Here is a 24,528-nt window from a genome sequence, read left to right as displayed (position 1 = left end):
TGGTGATCCTGTTTGCATCAGTTTACATTCCCAGGGCTATCTGTGAACAGAAGAGCCTGGAAATACACCTTTCTGATCCTCTGAAATGGAGATTCTCCTTTACATTACTCGGTTCCTCACTTTAGGAAATCCTTGCTATGGTACGTGTTCTGCTTATCTGAAAAGGCAAAATAAGGGTAGTTCTACACTCAAAATCACTTACTTAAAACTTTTTTGTTTGCTTTTTGTTCTGTGACCTTGCACCTTTTGTACACTCAGTCAAATCCACTGAAATGCTTGCCTAAAACTAGGTCTGACTGCTTGTCACATATCCTGGATCTTCAGCACCCACAGTGATAGGAGAGGATACCTTTGTGGAAATCAGCAGAATTGTTTGTGGATGTACACAGGAGTTCCTGAAAGTTATTACCTTTAGCCAGGTTACTTATTGATAAATGCAATAGGAAACACACAGTTTCTCAGACCCAAGGCTCTTAAGGCTATGGATGAAGAAGAGTAAGGGAAGATGTTAAGAGATGAAGCAAAACTGTACAGAGTCTAACAGCAAAGGCCCTGCCTGTCACTTGTCTGGTGTTATTACATCCACAGCTTCACAACCCACAGCAAACCTCACACCAAGTCCTAGCTTTCTTCCCAAGAGCCTAAAGGACAACAGAGACTCAAAAGAACAACAGACTTCCAACATCCATTTTCCGTGGTAATTCCTCCTTCCCTTGGGTTCAGATTGGCCTTTTGCATGCTAACAAGGGAAGTGATAGAAACAGGACCGTTACCAACAGTGCAGTCAAACCCAGCCACAGTTATTCAACTCACTTTGCGAAAAGAAGATAAAAAGTCATCACCAGGTCACCCTGGAAAAGATCCGCAAAACCTAGTCCAGGGAGAAGAGAGAACAGAGGCTGCGAAGGGCCCGCAGAGGGGCACTACCCGCCCGCTCCCTCCCGAGGGGTCCGCTCACACCGTTGAGACCGGCGGTAGCACTCAGACACGGCCGGAGCGGCGCCCGCCCCCTCGGTGAGGGACAGAAGGGATGAGGCAGCGCTGCACCGCCACTCGAGTTTTACCTCAGAAACAAGGGCCCCAGCACTGGGATCGGGATCGGGACGGGGTCGGGGTCCCGGACGGGGACCCTTTCGCTCCCTGCCCATGCCCCTCCCGCGCCTGCGCGGCCCGGCCGGGGAGCGGCGGAGCCTTTGCAGAGGGTCCCGCCCCTCTCCGCCTCCCACGGACTCGGCCGTGCGTGGCGCGCGGGGGCAGTCGATCCGATCCGATCCGATCCGATCCGAGCCGAGCCGCCTCCTCCCCTCGGCTCCCCGCGAGCGGGAACGCGCGCGCGCGCCCCTGGCCATTGGTGGCGCGGCCGCGCGCGTGGGGCGGCTCGCCTGGTGTCGGCGCCTCCCCGCATCCCGCGCCGCTGTCGGCGGAGCCCGGCGGCCGGGCAGCGGGGCCCGGTCCCGGCAGCTGGGGCATGGAGAGCCTGCTGGAAAACCCGGTGCGCGCCGTGCTCTACCTGAAGGAGCTCACCGCCATCGTGCAGAACCAGCAGAGCCTCATCCACACCCAGCGCCAGCGCATCGACGAGCTGGAGCGGCGGCTGGACGAGCTCAGCACCGAGAACCGCAACCTCCGCGGGCAACAGCCGCACCACGCCGAGTCGCCGGCGGCCCCCGCCGAGCCGTCCCAGGGCTCCCCGGCAGAGCAGCCCCCGCCGCCGCCGGGCCAGCCTGACCCGCTCCAGCACCACCAACAGCTCCCGGCGCAGCAGCCGCCGCCGGCGGGCAAGCAGGCACCCGCGGGCCCCGGCGGCAGCGGGCGGGCTGCCGGGCACCAGCACCCCGCTGCCCAGCCCCACCAGCACCCCGCAGAGAAGGACGGCAGGGAGAAGGGCTGCTGCGCCGCTCTGCTCCAGCACAAGCCCCCCCAGGCCATCGGCAAAGGCGTCCTGAGCCGGAGACCGGAGTAAGTGAGGAGGGGGAAGCGGGCGGGCAGGGCTGGCGGCGGGGAGCAGCGGTGGAACGGGCCCCGTCCGGGCCCGGGTCCGAGAGGGGACCGGGCTGTACCCCCCTGCAGCCTTGCGGAGCGAGAGGCGGTGTGTGGGTGGGTGGGGAATCCCGCCCTCCACCCCTCCTTCCATCCCTCCTTCCATGCGTTCTCGGGGAGGGAGAGCAGGCAGAGTGCAAAGAGGAGCCAGGATGCTGCTTCCCGGAGGCGTTCGCCCCGCGGTTCACCCCTTTCATTTCTACGTACAAGTGTCTATGGTTCATTTCAACCCAGCCGTGGTGCTCACAGGCAGCATCGTGCCCTCATTGTCTGTCATAAATAAACAAGTCTTGGATCAAAGGCGACAGCAGCATTGTGACAGCCTCTGTTTGCCCTAACTCGCCGCTATCTGTCAAAATACCCCATCCTCCCTGGAACAAGCTGGGGCTTTCCTGCTCTTACTGATGCGAGGGGTCTAGGGTATGCATTATATAGCACACAGTGTATATGTGTTCAGAGAGATACAGATGTTGTATGTATGTTTGGCATTTAGGATGCTTATCACACTTGTGTGTGGGTTGTCTGGGTTCTTTCTTTCTTCCTTTTATTTTCTTTTGGTGAGTGGCACCTCACACTGATCCAGCTCTTCAAAAGGACAAAGTATTTTTTTCCTGGTCTCTCCTTTTCAGTGAAGAAAGCATGCCTACTAGTACTGAATGCTGATAATGGTCTGTGTGCATGCATGTATAGTAAACAACGATGAGCGTTCCAGCACTATAGGTAGTGGAAGAGCCTACTATTGAGGTGTAACATTTTCTGGGATCATGTACCCAGTATATGCCACCAGCTCACCAGCTGGTAATTACAACTGCAGTCAGCCTTGTGATAATCCCTTTTGTTTAGGCACTTTGAAAGCAGGGGAATGTTTTCTGGTTGGACACCAGACTTTGTGAAGTTAGGAGGAGAAGGGGCTTAGTTTCTGATGTGGCTTCTTTTATGCAAGAAAGAAGCTAATATAAGTAGTAAAACTAGATTGGAATTCCTTCCCTGGAATGAACTCTGTTGTTTTGGTTATAGTAATGTCAAAACGAATGAAGACAACAGCACACTGTATAGCCCAACACATCTTCCTTGTCTCTTTTGACAATTTAAATAGAAGGGACCCTTTTCTCTCATGTTTGCTTTGAATCCACAAGCGCAGCTACAACATGGAGCTGGATTTTCAGCTGATGCAAGTACAGTTACACCACTTCATAGCAGCTAAGCTCTGTCACATGACTCTATGAAAATCAGTGGAGAAATTACTGTTGAAATAAATACTATTAAAGGAATATGTAATGTCAAGGCATGCTTGAATCCCCAAAGGCAGATCCATATTTCTAAAATACTGCACTGTATGACTCAGTTTCACAATCACAACTTGCAGGGACTGGGCTACTCAAAGTATTAATACAGGTAGTAAGGATTTGCAGGATCTGGCCCTTCTTCATCATGCAATAGATGGAGTTTTAAAAATACGTTGGACCAGATTCTGAACTCATGGTGATTGCTGTACACCCAGAACACCAGAGTTTAAGTCACTGAAGCCAAAACAGTAAGAAACCCACTTAAAAACACATAATCAACCTCTTGTTTTTTTTTCAGTAGTGAATCCCTGCAGTGAAGGCTCTGTTAGAAACATTGCATCAGCAAGGGCTTTCCTTTCTTCTGAACAGAGTTTCTAACAAACGTCATTACACAGACTGAAGGATCAATTTCTATGCATAAGTCTAAAACCCTCCTTCTTACCTGACCTTTTTCTTTTGCAGTGGGGTTTGACTGGGAAAGAACTGTAGTTTTTTTTCTTCATAGTGAAGTGCTCATTGCTGGTGCATCATGCAATAATCTTTATATTTTAAGTACATAGATAGATGGATGTGGATGGAACCTTTATGTGGAAAGTCAGGGCTGCTGCTGGGGATAACAGAGCAATCCCTGCAGCGTTCTTCACTCGGGAAGATTAAAATAGACTGCTTCTGTTTCCTTCTATAGCTTAGGCAAACCAAAAGCTTTGTATAGGAAAGGAATTATGACGGATGCAAAACAGTCTATGTTTCTCACTCCTGCAGGTCATTTACCCAACCCCTCTCCCCACTGACTGTATATACCGGGTTTCATCCTCTCTTATCTTTGACTGTTAGAAGGAAATGAAACCGACTGCAAAATCTAACTTAAAGGCAACTTGGATGGAGGGTGGGAATTGTGACCACCCATTGACAGCATGCCCAATATCCCTTATGATCCATCTTACCAACCTGAGAGTTGTATTTTTGCTTTTGTGCGACAGCAGGGGACATACACTTGAATACATACACAGACTAGGTATCTGCACTCTCCTCCTTCCACCCCACATCTGAGCATGCTTTTCCCTCTATTATAAACCCTGAAATTCAGTGTTATTTAATTTTCTTTTCTTTTAGCTAAGAGCATAGGAACTGACTCTTCACTACAGAAAATGGCCACTCTAAACAGAACAGAAAGGATATTTTAGCATGTCAGGATGCAGTGGCTGAAAGCAAGGGTTAAAGCAGCACCCAGGCAGTGCCCTGCTGTCAATGCCCAGTAATGGAATTTCCTCTGCCTCTCAGAAAACAGGAGGTTCTGGCAGCATGTTTAAGGGTACTTGTGCTCACCCTTCTCACCTCAGACACAGCCCAGAGATTTTGCTCATTTTGAGCTACGACTGAGGGTTTTTTTGAGCCCAGCTAAACCTCAAGCCCTGAATAGGAGCCCTGAATTTTGGACATGTGTGACTGTTCATGTCAACCAGGACAGTCTTCTGTAAGGGGCTCGGAAGAAAAAACAGCTGAAGCACCTTTTTAATTTTAAATAAAAGTTCAGTGTTATATTTATTGTCTGCTTTTTTTTAAAAAAAGGTTAAGTTTTCTTTTTCTAAAGCCCATATATACATATATATATATGTAAGAAAGCCTTCATTTTAAAAGGGAACAAACCCAAGCCTATCTCTAGAAAGGGAACAACTCCGGAGTTATGCAGAGGCCCCCTAATTGTTGCTGCGTGGTGTTGTGTGAGGAAGGTAGCACTGAGCTTACCTATGAAAAGAGAGGCAAGGAGGAAGATTTTTGCAGAGATCCTCAGCAAGAATTTGGCTGATTATTATTCCATGGCATCTGTCTCTTTCTACCTTAGGAGTCTATTGCATAAGCACCTCAGAGCTTTAAAAACAAAAAAATAAGGTCATTCGTCATGGAGTGTTTTGCTTCAAAAATACAGGTTGCCGAATTAGCATAGCTTAGATCACCCTTACTAGGCAGACTCTTGTCTTAAGGGACCATCCCAAAGTGTCATCAAATCCCGTGAGTATAAATTTTCCTTCCCTTCTTTATCAGAATACTGCCTTCTTTACCCATCCCCAGTTCCCTTTGTTGAGTATAAGGGAAATGCCACGGGGTTTAGCAGATTAAGTCTAAATGGCTCAAATCCTGCTGGTTTTTATCAGTAGAATTCTCACTGTGAGCTCTGCCTATGGAAGGACTTCAGATTTTGAGCATGTGGAAAATTCACTTTGATAAATACAATTAGAATAATAGCTAATAATCCATTATAGTTCCTTCCATCAAAAGACACGTGCCATTTACAAACATTCTGCATTGAGGTGGCATTGAAGTCTTCTTTTGACTGTCTTGCCAACAGTGAAAACAAGGCATAGAAACAGTATTTGTTTAGCATGACATGAAGCATCTAAGTACTGCCTTTAAACTATTAGCCACTGTTTGCTCTACAAGGTAATCTCCTCATGCAAAATAAACTCTTAGAACTCTTGGAAGAAATGTTCTCAAATCACATTTTCCCAGAGGTCTTAAAGCTCATTTGGGTATGCATTGGGCTGAACACTATCTTCTTTTATTTTATCTTGGGTTAGTTTAGGGTGGTATTTTTTATCTGAGTAAAGAGGCAAGTTTAAAAGACAATGTTGAAGTCACTTAGTTGCTGTTGTGGTCTGAGGCTGTTTGCAGTATTTTTGTTTAATTTCAAAAGCTCAATTATGTAACTTTAAAATGAAGATATTATGCAGAGGTGCTGTTTTCCATATTTTTTCTTTTTAACTATGCATTAATGTTCTATTCTATGGATTATCTCCAGGGTAAAAGCGTAGACAAAATCCCACTGATTTCAATGGGTACTAACAATAACTATAAATATGATGGCTTTCTATTAACATATTTTGCTATATTTGCGCATTGCACCAGCACAAAAAAAAAACCAAGCGGAAGATCAGAACAACTCTGAATGACTTGTGTACCCCAGATACCTGTTCCCTTCAATTTGGGTGCACAAGGAATGCTACGTTTGCCCACTCTTTTCATTCTTTCAGATTTCACCCAGCCTATTTAAGGGTTTAACTCCCTTGAGCTTTCACACACCAGAAATAGTTGCATTGGTGCTGCCCTGGGTTCTGCAAATCCCTGCTAGCAATGTACTGTTTCAGCATATCAAGTTATTTGGAGTCGAGTGCTGTAAGCTGGTTTCAAATGGCAGAGGTCTGCATTGGAATATCTACACAGATGCTAAAGCCCTGCTCAAATGATTTTGAAGTAAAGGGCATAATGAGAGGAGAGAAGAAAGCAGAGTGTTTGTGACTACGTCCCATCTAAAGATAAATCCATACCAGTTCCATTCACATTGTAGTCAGTCTACAACATACTTCCTGGCATGAACACACCTGCATCGTATCTACGTCAGGACCTGTAAAGGCAGAGGAATATGGAATTAAGGATTCACAACAATATTTAAGAAATAACAGATGAAGAGAAAGATGCAAAAGGTCTCAGCTTAGGAAGGATTCAGGTTGAAGCTCTAGGTATAAAATTGCTGAGTAAAGACAGCATGAGAAATTCCACCCACAGAGATAGCACCTCAATATAGAATCACAGAATCAACCAGGTTGGAAAAGACCTTTAAGATCCTCAAGTCCAGCCATTACCCCAGGACTGACAAGACCACCACTAAACCATGTCACTGAGGGTGATGCTGTATAAAGTCCCAGCCAGAGCAATGCAGTGTCAAGGCTCAAAATACTACTGTGGGAAATCTCACTGGTGGGATGGAAACACCTGGAAGGAGTAACAAGGAATCTGTGAGAAATACTGCCTACTGGTGCTTTGGGCAGATACTACATATGTATCTGTGTCCTGAGCCCAGTTAGAGCAGGACCTGTGAAACAAATACTTATGCTAATCTTTTAACAAGAGAAGCCAAAGGCTGAAAGCAACAGCAAAAAGGTGAATTTTTTAATGCTTAAATAAGGAGGGATGCAAATGCATTATTTTGTTTTTCTGACAAGGTGGTGATATTTTATGTCACTCAGGTATATATTCTGTTGCAGCCAGGCTGCTCTTCTCAGGAGGCAAGGGTACCTTTCTTCTGTATGCTTTGTACTGCCCCATTTGATGTCATTTCCCAGGCAGATCCAAGGTAAGCCTCTGTCAGAAGACTTTAGGAGCAGTGGGCTCACATGGCAACACTGTTAGCATTCAGACGAATTCACACGTGGCTCTTTGGAAGAGCTACTTATGGAAGAATGTTCCAAATGAATAGATATTAACACCCTTGAGAATTCCTGCCAGGGACTCAGTGCCAGGTGACTCTTGGGCTGGCTGTCCTGTGCATTGCAGCCTATGCAGTGCGGAAGTACACCCGTTGTTCTGAGACTGCAACAAGCAACTGATACTTCCATGTCCTTCATAAAATGATGTGCATGCAGGAATATACAGGTTAGGCACGGTTCATACAGTTTATGTGTGCAGCGAGTGGCTACTTATATAAGGCACAGACTGTACACGTTCCCACCTACACCACGCTTGAAGTTATTTGCACTTTTAGTCAGGGTAACCCAGATAAATCTGGCCTTCTTGGGCTGCTCATCTAGCCCTTAGATGGTGCCAGACCAGAACTTGTCAGCTGGAAGTCTGGTCTCCTGTTAATTACGGTTTCTACCTACTCATTCAAAAAGAGTGTTCATGTAACAAAATGAAATACGTTTCTGTGAGCAAAAATACCTCTAGACAAACAGATTTAGACATTTCCCAGTTTTATTTTTTCCTTCCGCCTTGGAATCCAAGTAGAAACAGTAAAAAAAGATCTACTGTCTCTCTGCCTTAATCTTTCTGTATATAGGGTTTATTCATCATCTGCCTTCCTGTTATTTTCCCTATAAATCCCTTGCTAGGTTGCTTCTTTTCTCCTTTTTTCCTAGATCAGCAGTGGTTTATTTATCCTTTTCCATCCACTTATGAAACCTTTTGTTGTTTCTCCCTGCGGAAAACATAGAAAGCCAGAAATATTCCTCTGTTTAACAGATGGAAAATGTTTCATTTGTTATAAAATTACCTGTAGCCTGTGATCATTACTTGGGCCACATTCCATGGAACCGTGCAAGAGGAAATAAGGAAAAAGTAAAGAAGAGTAATTTACGGAGACAGAGCCTGAAATGTGACCATTTTTCCTTTAAAACGAAGGAATTACATATGCATTTTGCCTTCAAAGAGGTGTATCTTGAAACAGACTAGTAATATCCTTGTATTCATCTATTCTGGAGTTTATAATTTCATTTAGCTAAAAATTGGTGAAAAATGAGAGTCTTGATATTGCTTTTGTTCTGCCCAATGGCTCTGTTTAAGATCTCTCAGAGCACTGGACAGTCTTAAGATCAAAGTTTAATTCCTCCTCATTTTTTTTTTTAACAGACTTGTGATGTCAGACAGTCCCTTTCATCTCTATGTGTTTTAAGATCTGTAGCAAAGCAGCTGGAGATCTATTGTTACAGATAATTGTGGGCAGATAGATCAGGAACGATCCCTTTTATAGTTTTCAGCACAGGAAGTGGCATAAAGCTCCTGTCATGACTTGCACTGCTGACTGCAAGGCAATATGTATATTTGCACATAGAAGAGAGAATGTATTTGCATGAGCATTCATCTACAGTAAGTGTCTAAGAGGAAAGTTGAAACAGCACCTAGTTTCTGTCCTTTTTACATACAGAAAAGCAAATTGCTGGAGTAAATCCGTGTATCTTTACTGACGTCAGTATAGACATGACAATTTACATCACCTGAGGATCTGTACCGGATTTTGTGCATCTGTCCTCACACACAAATACACGTACATCCACTACTGTAAATGAATGCTGACAACAGCAATGGATAGCAACTCATTGCAGAAATAACTGTGAACAATGAGAAAACCATTAAGCAGCATTTTGATTCTTTGTGTAATAGGTTTGTAATGTTTTCACATGGTATTTTAATGTAAACCGGTAAAAGGAATTTTGTTGCAGCAGGGTTATAAAGACGTATTGGATCTGTTTGATGATTTTTTTTTCTTTTCTCTATCTTGTGCATGCACCTTCAGTCTGCTTCTCACACAGGTATTATTTTTATTGCTTTTGCTAAGATTATGCTTATTGATCAGCTGTTATCTTCAGGTACTCTGAAGTTGCACTTTCTGAGGAGGATAGAGGTGGATCAGTACTTCCCATGATTAGTCACATCTAAGATGGAACATTTTGGTGGATCTGATGTGATTTTTAATAAGAAATTAGATACGGCAAACCTTATCCTTCCTCCTTCTTCTAGCTGAAAACAAGGGAGTCTCTGAGCTCCACAGCTAATGAAGCTTGGCTTCCAGGAGATTTGTGCCACGGTTACATTTTCTGATGCCTGACACGATGTGAGGTCTGATCTAAGCTTCTCCTGGTGTTGAGGCTTGTGTAACATCTCTCTCCAACATGGAGACTCCTGTGTGGAGCAATGGCTTCAGTTCACTCAGCAGACTTTCCCTCAGTGGAGAACCTACAAAGTTCTCTCTGTTGCACCCTGCCAGCTATTTTCATGGAGCTTGTTAGAGATTAGTATCTCTGAGATCAGTTACTCACTCAAACTTGGTTGAAACTCACAGTGGGATCTGCAGTTACAAAGTAGGAGCCAACATAGACACACACACACACACTGAGGCAGGAAAAAGGAAAAGATTATTTGGTCACAGAAAACACACTTTGCTCAGGAACCTTGGCAATAAAGACCAAGTCCCTGATAGCTTACTAGTACATCCAAATGGCTGAACAGTCCAATCCAAATCTGTGATCCTTTCCTGGAGCTGGTGTTCTCTGTGCAATAGCCTCTTAAAAGACTTGGAATATCAAAGTTAGAAAGAACTGGGAAATTACTGAATTCAGGGGGCACATAGGTGGAGGTTTACCATTAGCAAAAGGAGTCTGTTTCTCCTTCTGGCTTTGCATATGAAGTTGGTGGATCACCTTAATCCACCTGCTAACATTTGCATGGGCATGAGCTGCTGCTGAGATGGTTACTACTAGAGAGTTTAACTTAAATTTGCTGAAACACGCTAAGGCGTCTATGTAATTCTCAAGAGTGGTAGAAAATTGACACTGATTTTATTATCGATCTTAAGGAGGCTTGAGATTCCCTTCAGGTTTTGCTGTACTTTGCATGTTTGTTCAAATTCTGACCTTTCTATTAAAATTTGGGACCTTGCTGTCAGTCTGTTTGTCTGTGCAATGCTGATTTTGAGGCAGTTCATACTACCTTGCTCCAGTGGGAGAGCTGCTCTGACAGCATCTCCTTCAGCCTCAGCATCCAGCATGTTGGTGTTGCTGTGCCTGGCTGGGCACTGCCTCCATGGAACATCCTTGGATCTGCCTCCTGGAGCAGTGTTGTTTTGGACCTGAGGTTCTTAAAGACTTTATACATGATAGCATTTTCCATGGAGCCAAGCTCAGACCTCTTTCCTTGCTTTTGCCCCTCTGTGAGGAATACCTGTTTTGCCTCTGTTGAGCTGTTCCAGGACAAGTTTCGGCTCTGCAGTCAGTTCAGAATTCTCACAAATGTTCTTGTGTTTCATTTGCTGGTTTTTAATTTGCAAATCCATTCCCAGTAGGACACCAGTAAATTGCCTATGTCTGCCTAGGTACTCGCATGCCACTCTTCACCATAGTAACTGAGTATCATTGGATTTGTCCTGAGGGCCCATGCTGATATCCATGCACACTGGACCACTAACTTTTATCTGAACTAGTGAAGAACCTGAGGAATCTCATCCTTTTTCTCTGCATATTCCCTCATTCTCACACCAAAGATTTCTCTTCAAACAGGTTTCTTCTATCATGTTTTGTGCCAATAGATCTATAACCACTCAGACTCCTGATGTAGGTAGACTGCCTGGCTCTGATCAGTAATTTTCACTATTTTACCGTCTAAGTGAGCCAAAGAGTCAGATTCTGTTGCCACTTAACTGTAAATCTGAGTGCTGAACTCACTTAACTAAGTGGCTTCAAGCTTGAAGAGATACAACACTCATACATTAACTTCTGATGTTACGGATCTTCTTGAACTGACTTCTGTCCCACCACTGGGGGTAGTTAGTTTGAGTTAGCTATTAACCTATTAGATTCTGTGCATACTTGACATGGCAATCATTTGGGATGCCAACTGCTGTAATGTCTCCCCCAAAAACTGTTTATTACTCATTTGGGAAAATACTGATCTCCATGTTAGCTGCAGTAACATCTGCTGCTCATCCCTTGTTTTTGCCAAGAAAGGAGTGAATTTCTCATCTTTGTCAAGCTGAACAGATACGTATTGACTTCACTAGACATGCTCTGGCTTGAGCTGTTATACCACCTTTACCACCTGATTTACCACGGCTCTTACGCAGCCAAGCAGATAGGGAATACTGGGTTGTATCCTTGATGGATAAAAAGCGTTGGCAAGGACTTTCAGTCTCAGATGTTTAAAAGTATTTAGTCTCCCAAAAGTGGGAGAAGAAATCTACTCGTTTCTAAGGGAAGGACCAGCCTTCTGCCAAGCTCCATTTGCTTTCAGCAACTTGACAGGTAGGTGGAAGAATGGAAATATTGGTGACAAAGGAAGAGGGGAAGAAGAAGATGAGAGGCACGTACATTGTACCTCTACTGTGTGCTTCAGACTGGTTTTAAGTCTGTATTAACCTACTCTTCAAATGCCAAGCCTGAAAGCATGGGTGGAGCGTTGCTTCAGGACTACATCCCAGTGGTGTGCACATCTGTATGCTCACCAGAGCCTCTGCAGCAGTCACAAGATAGGCTATACCATACTTCTGCATTCTGCAGAGGTTGTCTGTGCAGGGAGATACAAGCTAATGGAAGAGTGGACAGAGGGAGGAGTTACAAGGGGAAGGGGAAAGAGCCCAGTGGAAACTAATAATGCTTCACTGTAATAATGCTTCAGTGTAGCTGGGGGGAAGGAAGGAATGACAGGGGTTTACTTCTATTCTCATGAGCCTTTTCCTCTGCACACACTGAACATTATCCTTAACAGATAGTGACTGGTTGAAGCCACCTCCCCAGTAGGCAGCTCCTGGGCTTAAGGAAGAAGCGCACTACAGTATGCTCAGAGTGTGTGTGACTAGTTCTTATCACTGTAGAATGGGAAATTTGTCAGATCATCTAAAGCAATGCCCAGAGTGTATATGACTAGTTCTTATCACTGTAGGATGGTAGATTTGTCAGATCATCTAAAGGAATGCAGTTTAACATAGTTGGGCAGTGTCTGAGAGATCTCCCAAGAAATACCCAGAGTGCTAGGAGAGGACAGTGGAGTATGTCTGCAGATAGCATAATTTTTGGGATATTTACCTGGCATTAGCACTTATTTTCAGATTAGATGATGGGGACCTTGACCACCTGTGTCCCTTCACAGGATATACACAGGCAGAGAGCAAAGGTGTTATCCCTGTTCACATGCTGGTGTAAATTTGTCATCATGTTCCTTTCACTGCTTTGCTTAATTGAAAACAGGCACCATTCTTCATTATCTTTCTCTTGTGAAGTTGTTACCTCCAGCACAAATGATAAGCATAAGGAATCAGGGCTGTTCTTCTGCTGCAGTTCTTTACAAGGCTTCGCTGCAGGCTGCTTTGGCCAACTCACAAATCTAACACCAGAAACATCTGTGCTTCAGAGAGGAACACATACATACAGTAATCTTGCCTTTTCTGAAGTGCTTTGGGAAGTAATACCCTTACTCAAGGGAAAATATTGCTAGTGTATGTCCCTACCAATATCTAAAAGTGCAGCAAGTAGCAATTATGTACACTTTTCCTCTAGTGCACCTCTAACCATGGCAAAATCTTGCTGCAGAATGAATGATGGAAATACCATGCAAAAGGTAATAATAATATTAATAATGACAACAACAACAATGATGTCTTTTCTGCATTACTTTTTATCAGTAGACCCTTCCGTGCTTACAAAGGTAGTCAGTCCTCATTTTACAGAAGAGAACAAAGACATGGAAAATGTTTTGCATGAGTTCACGCAGCTAGTCAAAGCTGAGAGTAAAACCTGTGTCCCTGGGCTCTGATCTGTCAAGTAGGCTACAGTGCCTTGAAAGGAGACAAACAGGACCAGAAGTGTTAAATGTTATGAGGTCCCTTCTATGGCACAATAGCACTGATTTAAACCCTGAAATCTCGTTCACTCCCTGGACACCTTGATATCAGGAAAAGGTTTGGCTAATTAAAGATCTGTAACTTAGCCAAAAATCATTAACAGCAGCTCATGATTGGTGTCAGTTATGTACACTAGAAAGAATGAGCAGTGGAGGCTGGAGATAAAATTGAATATTGAATTTTGTGAGGACTTGAGACACGTGGTTTCACGTTGGGAAGGCTGTGAACGTGTATTGCACGCAAGTCCAGCAAGGTTTACTAAAGCAGCTAGTCCAGCAAGGAAATATGTTGGAGTAAAGAAGTGGGAGAAACCACACCTACATGCTGGAGTGTGCTTTGTTTCTTGCAGCAAGGAACCAGTTATGAGTTGCACGGAATGATGAGGGGTAGCAAGAGAAGGTAGGTTAAGAGTGTATAGTCTCTGCTGTTTCAGTCTGATTTGATGTGCTAAAGCTCAGCAAGCACATGGAAGACACCAAAAATATTCCTTTTGTGAGAGCAAAAGGAAAAGCCTCCCACAGAGGTAAGCACTGCGTGTGAGCTAGGGAAGCGGAAAGTAATTATCACATCTGTGCATGTGAATAAGTTGACAGAGTACCTTCTCCAAAAGCCACTGCCTAGCAAGATGCAGTTTCTTCTTCCCACAGCTCTGCTTTCCCTCCCTCTGTTCTCCTATTAGATGCAGAGCCATAATGGGGTCTGCTGCCTCCATACCCTTCTCCCCTGACACAATCACAGCAGAACATGCAATCGCCAAGTCATGCAGAGAGTTTCAAAGTTTTGCTCTGTCAGATCTTTCCTGCCTCACCCAAGGAGAACTCTTGCATGACTGATAGGTGTGGCTTAGTGGGTTCTGGGCTGAGGTTTTAATTTCCAGTAATAAGAAGAACATTTGTGGTCCCTTATCCCTCCTGTTTGTGATTCAGGGCTTGATGGTAACCATGTTTCATTAGCTCATCCTGATTAGCTGTTAGCTAGAGACATCACTTTGATAGGGATCCTTCATCCTACCTGGTTTTTCATTCAGTATTGGGCAGGTCCCAGTGTTTTACAAACCCAAAGGGTGCTCTTTGGCACTCTTTCATGCCTGTATGGGCAGGGGGGCACAATCTGCTAATCCATATACCCCTTTTGAATACATTTCCCTTGGTCAAGGGGTGCATTTAGTACAGACTTAGGCTGCATTTGGTAATGACAGAGATGCCAAGGGAGATCTGGAACAAGGGATGCCTTCAGGATGTGAGTGTGCTTTAGATGTTTCTCAAATTCCTTTCTCCTACCAGCAAGGAACCGTTTATGCTGGTTACTTCTTCTTCTCATTTTATACTGTAGGAGTATACTAATTTCCTCAATTTGAAAGGACTCAGCACCTCAGAGGATCAGGACCTCTCTCTCCTTTATCTAACAGCTCTAATTTTTATTTCTCCATTTTGTTTTTATTTGCTGCTGTTTTCCATTCTCTGAGTCAAACACTGACCAGAGGCACAATTAGTAACTGTTCCCTTGTGATCAAGTATGGTATTAGTTGGAGATGTGCTACAAAAAATAGCTAAAAGATGGATGATTTCATGACATTTCTCTATTACTACTCCTTTTATTAAAGTCATGAAGAAAAGTGAGGATGTGAGTGGCTCCTAATAGTGCAGTGATATTTGCAAACATATCAGCAAGAATGAAACTGGCCTTTGGGAAAAGAGCTTGGACCCTCTCCCCTAACTTCACTGGTGTCTTCCAGACAGCACCTCCTGTTTATCCTTACTTAGCTCACCCTTGTTCCTCTTTCTCACTTGCAGTTACACTCTTTCTTTCCCCCCAGACCTCCATTCTACAGCTCTGCTGTGAGAGTAGTGTAGATGGCAGCTACACCACAATAGTATCATACAAACATAGCACTGCTGAGAAGAAGGCTGTGATGGGGGTTTCTGTTACTGGGTTCCTTAATAGCTGTTGGGAGGGCGAGGAGCGTGGCATGTACTGAACTGTGAATTAATGGGTAGGTTGAAGTGGCAAGTGAACGGTACAATTATCTCCATGAGAATCTGTCTTCCTTTCTCTCTAGATATACATCTTTGTATGAAGAAGTAAAGTCTGAAGGAATGAGTGGTTCAAAAGTAAATAAACATAACCGCCCGGGTGAAGAGTCTAAGTGAAATGTGCTTTATGTCACATAAATCCAGTTTTTACAGATGGTAACTTATATGTGTTATATGGGTTTCAGGTACCCACTGAATTAATAAAGTCATCAATAAGGAAAGATGGAAGATTTACCGTATGTTACTTAAAAGAACTTAACATGACCTGTGTTTTGTGCTTCAAAGAGTAAGTGACCACATTCTGAACCTGGGACTGCAGAGGTAGCTTAGAAGAAGCTCTGAGTAAGCAAAAAGGAAGTCATTCTACAAGGAAGAAAGGACAAAGTAGAGGCTTCTAAGCACGAGGAAGTTGATCTTGGGAAACTTCTGACAGTGCAAAAATACAGAGGTGGGAGTACTCAGGAGGCAAACAAAATTCTGACTGTTACACAGTCCCTGCTATACACTAAAACACCTAATACCCTGAAACTACATATACTACTTAAAGTGAGTGTAGCCTTCTTTCATATCAATCATGAGACTGCAATCCATGGAGGTAAGAGATGCATCAACCTTTCTTGCCACTCCATTTCTGAGCTGTTGTAGCAGACAGTGTGGCAGTGTAAGGTCATCAGCAGCCACAGCTTCGTTTTGACACAAACTTCAGAGATGTATTTATTGGTACTAACACCATGACAGAGCATGCTCATATTTAAACTGGAACAGTACATTTTGTCTACTCCCACTGCCCTCTGCTAAGTGGGGAGATCTCTGATGGCGAGCAGTCCATACAGTGGCTAGCATGCCAGTAGGCTGCCATGGGTCTGCCTTAAGATAAACTTGAGTCACCTTAGTGATCTTTGTCTGCCCTTCATGAGGGTATTTCCCCAGGTGGCAAACCCATGTTTGCTCAGAAGAGCTGCTGTGTGTGTCCAGAACTGTATTTGAAAGGTAGGACTTGCTGGGTAGAACTGAGATCAATGCAAGAGGTCTGCATTTTGAAGAAGAGACATGTAGAACTGGAGGAGGTGGTGCTGCAGGACTCAGATGAAGACTGAGTGTTATGCAAAGGACCAGCAGATGCTGCATGTGGTGAGACAGGTGAAGAAGCAAGACTGAAACAGCATAAATAGGTATGGGCTCCAGGGTTTGGGTGTGCTGGCAACTGCATGGATGCTCAGGACTAAACTAATAGAGATGATGCAGGTGAGGAGAAACTGCAGAGCTGCACAAAGGAAGCCTGCATGTGCTCTGCATGGCACCAAGCAGTTGCTACTAATCTTTCACTTCCCCAAATGCTGATATTCATATAAATTATGAAGAAAGAAAAAAGTTCCTCAAATGCATCAGCAATGACTTTTTAGCTTTATATTTATGAATCTGGAAAAGTGCCGTCTCAATTTTATCCTGCCCATCATGATGTTGAGTGCAAGTGTGAATTGATTACTTCTTACTGACCCCATCCTTTCCCTTGTCCTTTGTAAAGTCCTGTTTCTCAGGGAACTCCTTTTCACTGAACAGTTCAGGCTGTTCTTTGTCCTTACAGCCTTGTGATTTCCACTTCACTAAGCCAGAAACTGCCTCTTTTGCTAATAGGTATTCTAGTTAATAATAGCAAATCCATCCACTGAGAATATTTCTGGCCTGCTTTTCAAGACAGGAATGCTGTTTTAATGGCACAATGCTGGCTCACCAGTGGTAATGCTTGCACCCATTTGTGTAGCTGCATTTTGCACACAGTCTATGCACCCCTGAGAACTTGTGATGCCCATTGTAGCTCACCAAACCATAACTGTGATGGTGGAGAGAGCATAACAATTCCATAGATAGCTAAAAATCTCCTGGGTAAAAAGACTGGCTGAATTTCCATGGCACCGGATTTCTGAGTATGCGTTCACTGCCTGTTTAGGGATTTGACTATAAAGACTCCAAACCAATTTTCTCAATCTGGCTTTTGATGTTGTTGTTTTAATTATTAATTACTTAAGAATAGGTTTTCAAGGAAAGATAGATCAAGCCATCTCCCAACAGCATTCAAACTGGCCTCCAAAACAGTGAACTGTAGATCTAAACAAGAAAATTACATATTTTTTTCTGTTCCCAGTGTCTTCTAGACAGTGTATAATTCCTGTTTTGTTTACCTTGGCACAAATGGAGATTAACCATCGAAGGCAATGAAACCAATCCAGTGGACGCCCACAGCCAGGAACAGACATAACTGAGGAGAGAGCCGAGGCCCTAGGAGTTCTAATGAGCCCAGAGGCAACAGATGCAGATTTAATTACACATTTAGTAGCTGGATTGAACAGTTAATAGGGAAGGCTAATTCAGCCTTGGTAAAATAGAGGCTGTATTGCTTAACTAAAAAACCATCTTGATTAAGCGAACCAGAAGAAGGGTAGTGCTGTAGTCAACAGTGGCTGTTGTCTGTAAGAGATCAGTTCCCTGCAGTAATGGACATGGCATGGGTCCCTGTGCCACAGAAGCTGTTCTGTGTACTGCTGCATATCTCGAAGTTCATGCCCATCCTGGTTCTATCACAAGTGACACAACAATGCATCAAGAAACATTATATATATATATTTTTAAATTTGCCCTTTTTGGCCCCAATGGATGTTTATTTCCCAGACATTCAGTATGAGGTTTTCATTCCCCTGTTTCTTCCTTTTTGTTGAATTCAGTCAAGGATATTAGAGAATCACAAATAGGAATGTCGCATGAAGCCAACACTGACAGCATTTCGTTTCTTCTACACTCTCGTATTTAAATACAAAAAACCTTAAAAGAAATCATTATCATTATCAAAACCCTCACAAAATGGGATAAAAGTCATCCATCCTTTATCCCTCATCCCATACATCTTCCCTGACATGCACTGTCAAGACCAAAAGCCTCAGGTTCCTTTCAGTAGAGATCTGACAAAAGAAAAAGGATGTAAGGTTGAATAATAACTGTGAGAGGAAAGGAAGTATGAAATTAAACATATAATGGCATACGAATGTAGCCTTTTTAAATGCTAAAGAAGCAAAAAGCAAAACACTTTATTTTGCCTTGCATTCCCCCAGAAAGCATTTACAGAGGTACGTGAGTGCAACACTCAGTCTGTTGTTATACATACATAGATTTAGTATACTTAGTTGTCTTCATTTTGCCTCCTCTACTAGATTGAAGGTCTTGAGACAGTCTGCAAGCCTTCACAAGGAGAGATGATAAAGAGAACATTGATACAAGAACTTGTTAAGACAAATGAGTTCAAGAGAGTGATTTATATTAAGGATCTTGTAATCTCTCCAACCCCAACACTGCCTGACAGCAGCAGCTGCTTTTATGAAGGAAGTTAAACTCAAGAGCAACTGCTGCATGGCCCCCTCCTTCAGAAGGCTGCATTAATTAAACAGAATGAAGCAAAACAACAAACAGCTGGAAGAAGAAGCTGAGGTAGTAGCTAATGCTATCGACTGATAAGATCTGCTACGTTTCAGAGGCACATGTCATACAGGAGTCACAAAGCCTCAGCACATTCTGTGAGATGGCATTTGGTCATTAAAAGTTGCTGCTCCTGGGCCAGATGGCCTTTATTGCTGCTGCACGTTGAACAGTCTATTCTCAGATGCCAGCATTGTTGTTTTGTGGGGAGCTAAGGGTGATGTGGCAAGCTTCCCATTCTCAAATGAGCATGCTAGTGTTGCTTGATCCTGGAGGTTTACCACTGCCTCATGGCTTATTGTATTTCATATGGAGCCCATCAGTGCAAGAGCCTGCAGATTCATCTTTGAGGACCAACCTTCAGATGCATTTGAATTTCAATTCCATAAGGTTGTGCCTCCTTCCGTTATTAACAATTCCTCTTTTTATCTTTCATTGGAGCTCTCCTTGGATTGATGTAAAAGCTCTAATTTAATTAGTCTCCAAGGCAGAATTAGGATGCCCAAACCCCATGATAATATTCTACATCCACCTCTGGTACTTCCGTCATGCTCTGTTCCTTTCCTTTTTTTATATTGCTCCTCGCAGGTTTTTCTTCTTAGGAATCTCCCATTGGTCAAAAACATCACCAGAAAGACAGGGGAATGTTATTTTGTCTGCAGTCAAACAGCAAATGTAAGTACCATCCCCTTGATCTTTTTGAGATGCTGAGGCTGCCACAGTCTGAGCCATTACAAGCAGGAGAAAGGCTGATGAAGGGGAATGAAGTGCAGGCACCTCCTAATTTAGTCCTGTCACTTGGAGCTCTCAGTACCAGGTGTTACAAAGTCATGGATTCTAGTTCCTTGTAGACAGAAGCAGACATGCAGCAGGTATCTAGGAATCCACAGCACTTTATTCACTGTACACTGCAGGCAGCAGAACACTTTCCAACAAACATACAGCCTCTAGCAAAAGAACAAAAGCAGAACTGGACAATGGCACAGAAAGAGAGCAAAGGAAATCAAGAATATTACACAAGCCTTAATTCCAGTAAAAGTAAGGTGTGGTGAGTCAAACTAAGTGTCCCTAGAAAGCAAGCCATGCTGTCTGCTGTAGGGACGAATGCTAAGAAAATAATGGTAGGCTGAGGATTGGCAGGAAAGAATATGACAAATGCTTTGGGTTTAGAATCTCCCAGAAAAAGAGTGGCACAGACTTACACACACATAATGAAACTCCTCCCTCCCAACTATAACACCTCAGAAGACCATAATTGAGGAACCTAAGTCTGTTTCTAGGCACTCAAGGAACCTTGTCCAGAGCACTTACCACATAAAAAGACCAACCTGTTGAGCTGGACCAAGATGGCCTCCATCTTTTATGTCTACATAGCAACTACAAAACTGGGTAATACATAAAGGAGAAAAAGCCCAGCTCTGTAGATTAAAAGCACCATCACTTCTCTGCTTGCTAGCACCTCATTAGCACCTCCTGTCCTCAGTTGTGTTTTAGCTTCTAAATGCTAAGGAGACAGTCAGGCTACAGACATATTCTTAGAGATTTAAGAGTTCACCTCTGGGTTATGAAGAAGAGGGTGATAGGGAAACAATTGTCTTTCCCATTTTAAGGATCATGAAGGAGAATGTAAGGCAATCACACTGAACTGTTGAATAAAGAAAATTGAGGAATATCCTGCCAACCTCTAACTAATCTTATGCATTCCAGCTAGCCACCATTGGCTTTCCGGTAAGATTTCCAGAACCAGTGTGATGTGGAACTGTATACATGTGGGAATGGTCAGCGCATCCCTTAACCTCTTTGCTGTTTAGTTTTCCTAAGGAAAGCCTGGCACACACTTCCCTTCTGGGAATGGCCCTCAGCGGTGCCCAGCCCTACAGGTCATCCACAAAGCATCCCTTTGGCACAACCACGATACTCCTTCTATTCCAAGTATGCTCTCAAGGTGCCCTTGACCATATTGATGAATTCCACTTCCCCTGCTCTATGATCCCAATTCTATGGTCTGCTGGAGGCTTTGGTGTGCACTTCCCAGGGGCTCTTACACAGCAGTGTGATTAAATTTGCATTAGTATCCGACAGTTGCATGAACTTTATCAAAGGGGTTCTTGGCATTCATACCCTGTGCTGAAGCGCTAGCTGAAGCAGTTAAGAAATTCTCTCCCTCTATACATAGCCTTAACGAGGCTTTTCAGAAGCATTATTCCCCTTAGTAAAAGAGTTCGTGAATTAAGGAGTTCAGAGGATATGTAATTGAAAACAGTTCCATCAAATAATGGCTGTAGACTGGAATTCCCTTTTTGCCCTGAGGGACTCTGTTTGCAAGCCAGAAGAATATTAATTTCCATTTACAGAACCCTTCTCCTTTCAGAGCACTCAAACTGATCATTACCTGCTATGGAGACACAGCTGCTTCTGGGACAGAAAGCAGCAGCGCCCTGTGATCAGAATTGCCATTTCTTCCACAAAAGCTGTTGTGCAGGTGTTAGGCTGACCAACTGAGACAAGGCCATTAGCTGGTGCGTATGACCATAGCCCCAGTGATTTCTGTTACCCAAATGGAGTTTGACACAGAAGATCCCAAGTTTAGGCATGCGGGCATGGAACAGCAGCAACTAAAAAATCCCTGTAATCTTACTGGGAGTTCAAGTGACTTCAGCGTTACATCATGCTAGGGACACTGAACCTTATAGCACTGTCTCATGGCACTGGTGCTAGGATGACTTCGAAGGAAAACTACCACTTCATCACCCCCTTCAGTTTTTACTGGAAGTCTTCAATCCTACTGCATGCCTAGACTGACACAGTTTATAATAGCTGACGTGAGTGCCTCCTGAGGAATCATAGCTATAATCCTCTGAGCATTGCTAAACAGACTTTTTCAGCTTGGTGAAAGAGGTCTAGCAACTGCAGAGAGCACTTGTCACAGTTTGGAGTCACCCTGAATCTGACTTTGCTATGAATTTTGTTATCCTAAACACAAGGATCTCACTCCAGTTCTTTTCAAAGAAGAGAAGCATACCGTTGCAGGTGGCAGGAATGCAACACAAGCAATGCCAAGTCTTAGTCCTAAAGCATTTCTAACTGCCAATATTGATCTAGGTGAGCCTCAATTAGTGCCTGTTCTCAGTATTTTCACCTTTGTTCTGATATAAAGACTCCTTATGCTTCCGTTTCTACTGGTGTGAGGAAACTAAGTTACCAAACACAAGCTAAAGGGTAATCCAATCAACTGCAACAATTTAGTCAGAAGTGCAGAAAGACTAGGGCAAAGTGATACAGGATCACATAGAAAATTACAGTCAAAAAGCGTAGAATTGCATACTCTTGTGGAAGCTCACACAATCCAGCCTGTGCACTTGCTCTTGACAGCAGAATAAGTTTAAGGAAACCAGTCATCTTTCAAGGAATGTTGGTTTCTGAGGACATGCTGCAGTCAAGTGTGGGATCTTCAGCTTACCTGCAATCTATAGTCAAGCAGGACAGCTCTAAGTTCCTATCAAAAATGGCTTAGTGATATGAGCATTTATTTTCTAAAGGGGCTCAGTTCAAAGGCAAAAAAGCCGGCTTCTCAGGAGCTCAGGGTGGAGAAGCTAATCTGAGATTTGAAATCTGAATGGCAGCGTTCCCGTCTGCTCTGAATGACTTAAAAAGGCTAAGTCTTTCAAAGTCATCAAGAGATTTCAGGTGCTTAGTTTCCATTAACACTCATGGAAAAGGAGCACTTAGATTCTCCTGGGCAGACTTGAATCCCTAAATTATTGTCCAATATATTTTGCAAGAGAAAGAATTTGTTTAGATGTCCCTGACTCACAGCTCCTCCTTACACAGCTCTGCAGCATAGTGACTGCCAAACCCCACCCAAGAAATGGCTAGACATCGATGGCACTCTATTTCTCTCTCTCCTGCTAACCTCCTTATAAAACACTTAAGGGATTAATGGAAGTATTTTAAAAGTGTCTTATTGCTGTTATGCCAAACAGCTGTTCTACCTTAGTTTTACAAAAGGTATTAGCAGTGCCACTAAGGACAAGATACCTTAACCGTCTTCTTTGCCCAGCTGTGCCCCTCAAGGCTGGGGGGACTCAAGACACTTAAATTTAGCATCAAGACATTATCTTTTATCTCTTTCACATCTTGTCCATCAATCAGGTTTCTAATATCTTCCCCACCCCAATACAAATGCAGTCACATGTGTATCCATGGCCACCACTGCTGCAAGAGATAAAGCACATCTGTCCCAGATCAGTGAATAGCGTTGCAATGCCTTTCTCACAGCTGTGGCATGAAAGCAGACATCATGACAGTAGATGGAGTGGGTGGGGGAGAAGAGGCGGGTGTGTTGTCACAGGTAGTTTTGAAATGTACCAGCACTGTTTTACAGGGAGGTGAACTTCTCAGGTTGAAGTTCAGTTACCCTAAACTGAGATGGATCATGCAACGAAATGAGGGAGAAAACTGCACTCAGTCCATGATGATGGATTTGTGCTGCCAGGATAACAGCATCTAGTGGCTAATCTCCAAGAGGATAGGTTTTCCATGTTAAGAACTAGCACTGGTCAGTTGGAATTCGTAAGACCCTTCCAATGAGGACAAGCATAAGGAGTTCTTGTAATTTCTTCTGGCACCATTTGAGAATATTTATGAACACTAGAACTGGCTAAGAAGCCACCCCCACATTTTCAGTGTATGACAAGGTCTCATGAGGACCTTTATCTTTCGATAAAATGTGACGCTTAAGAATCAACAAACTGCTCTTGTTCCTAGGTTTTCCATTGGAAAGTCATTTAGAAAAGTTAACCAAAATTTGAAAATCTTTAAATGTTCCTTCTGGGCCAAAAAAGCACTTCTTGTCACGAGAATGTGTGGACTTTTGCAATTTTTGACTAGTTATTCTTTAATAAATTGTCATTCAGACAAAAATTTTAATGCTTTGACTTCTTTTGCTTCGAACAAAAGTGATACGGGTCATGGCATCTTCAGAGCAAGCTGCCAGAAAACGACTCAACAATTTTGCCTCTAATTGTACCCATTAACAGAGCAAGGAAACTTCCTACTCATTATTCCAAGAATAGCAACAATGCCTTTTGAAAGAGGATTAGCTGAAATTTCAAGTGTGCCAGTACTCCTCAACTCTGAAAGCTCTTCCATTGATGCCAAGCAGCAAGATTAGTCTGCAGGAGGAGGGAGCCTGCACAGCACTGATGTGGTGTTCAGAACTGATGACATAAGTTGCAATGTGATGAAAATTCCTAACTGTTTTGTATGAGTAACCACAGTTATAGAAAGATGGCCTTTGTACTGGCAGGCTTGGCAGAAGAACTCACTCCTGTGGGATCTGCAAAGGCTAAAAACCTTGAACCTAAAACCAAAGATAAGGCACAATGCTAAAAGAACATGGAAGGTGGAAAAAGTCTGTTTTCCATTTTGTGTGCGTCGTATGGCCCATTGCTTTCATGTTCTTTCATGATACTGGAAATTCCCCTTAAAAGAATATATGTTGGGATCAATTACATAAGGGGATAAACCTCTATGTGGGGGCTGC

The 24,528-nt window shown here is 43.5% G+C and overlaps 1 protein-coding gene across 5 annotated transcripts in view; it reads left to right on the top strand.

The window, feature by feature from the left end:
* The first annotated feature begins 1,348 nt into the window (after positions 1 to 1,348).
* The window catches only part of IQSEC3 (IQ motif and Sec7 domain ArfGEF 3), a 101,850-nt gene continuing 78,670 nt past the window's right edge, over positions 1,349 to 24,528 (top strand). For all 5 annotated transcript variants that reach the window (XR_008974733.1, XM_057427935.1, XM_057427938.1 and 2 more), the window contains exon 1: positions 1,349 to 1,959. Coding sequence is in view for 4 of the 5 variants with exons in the window: in XM_057427935.1 (XP_057283918.1) it covers positions 1,469 to 1,959 (491 nt within the window). In the remaining variant the exon portion in view is untranslated. The remainder of the gene's footprint in view (positions 1,960 to 24,528) is intronic.

Source organism: Pezoporus wallicus, unplaced genomic scaffold, assembly GCF_028554395.1.
Source record: "Pezoporus wallicus isolate ANWC-B61680 ecotype Strahan unplaced genomic scaffold, APGP_CSIRO_Pwel_v1 contig_2908, whole genome shotgun sequence".
Taxonomy (NCBI): Eukaryota; Metazoa; Chordata; class Aves; order Psittaciformes; family Psittacidae; genus Pezoporus; species Pezoporus wallicus.
This window is presented reverse-complemented; position numbering and strand designations above follow the sequence as displayed.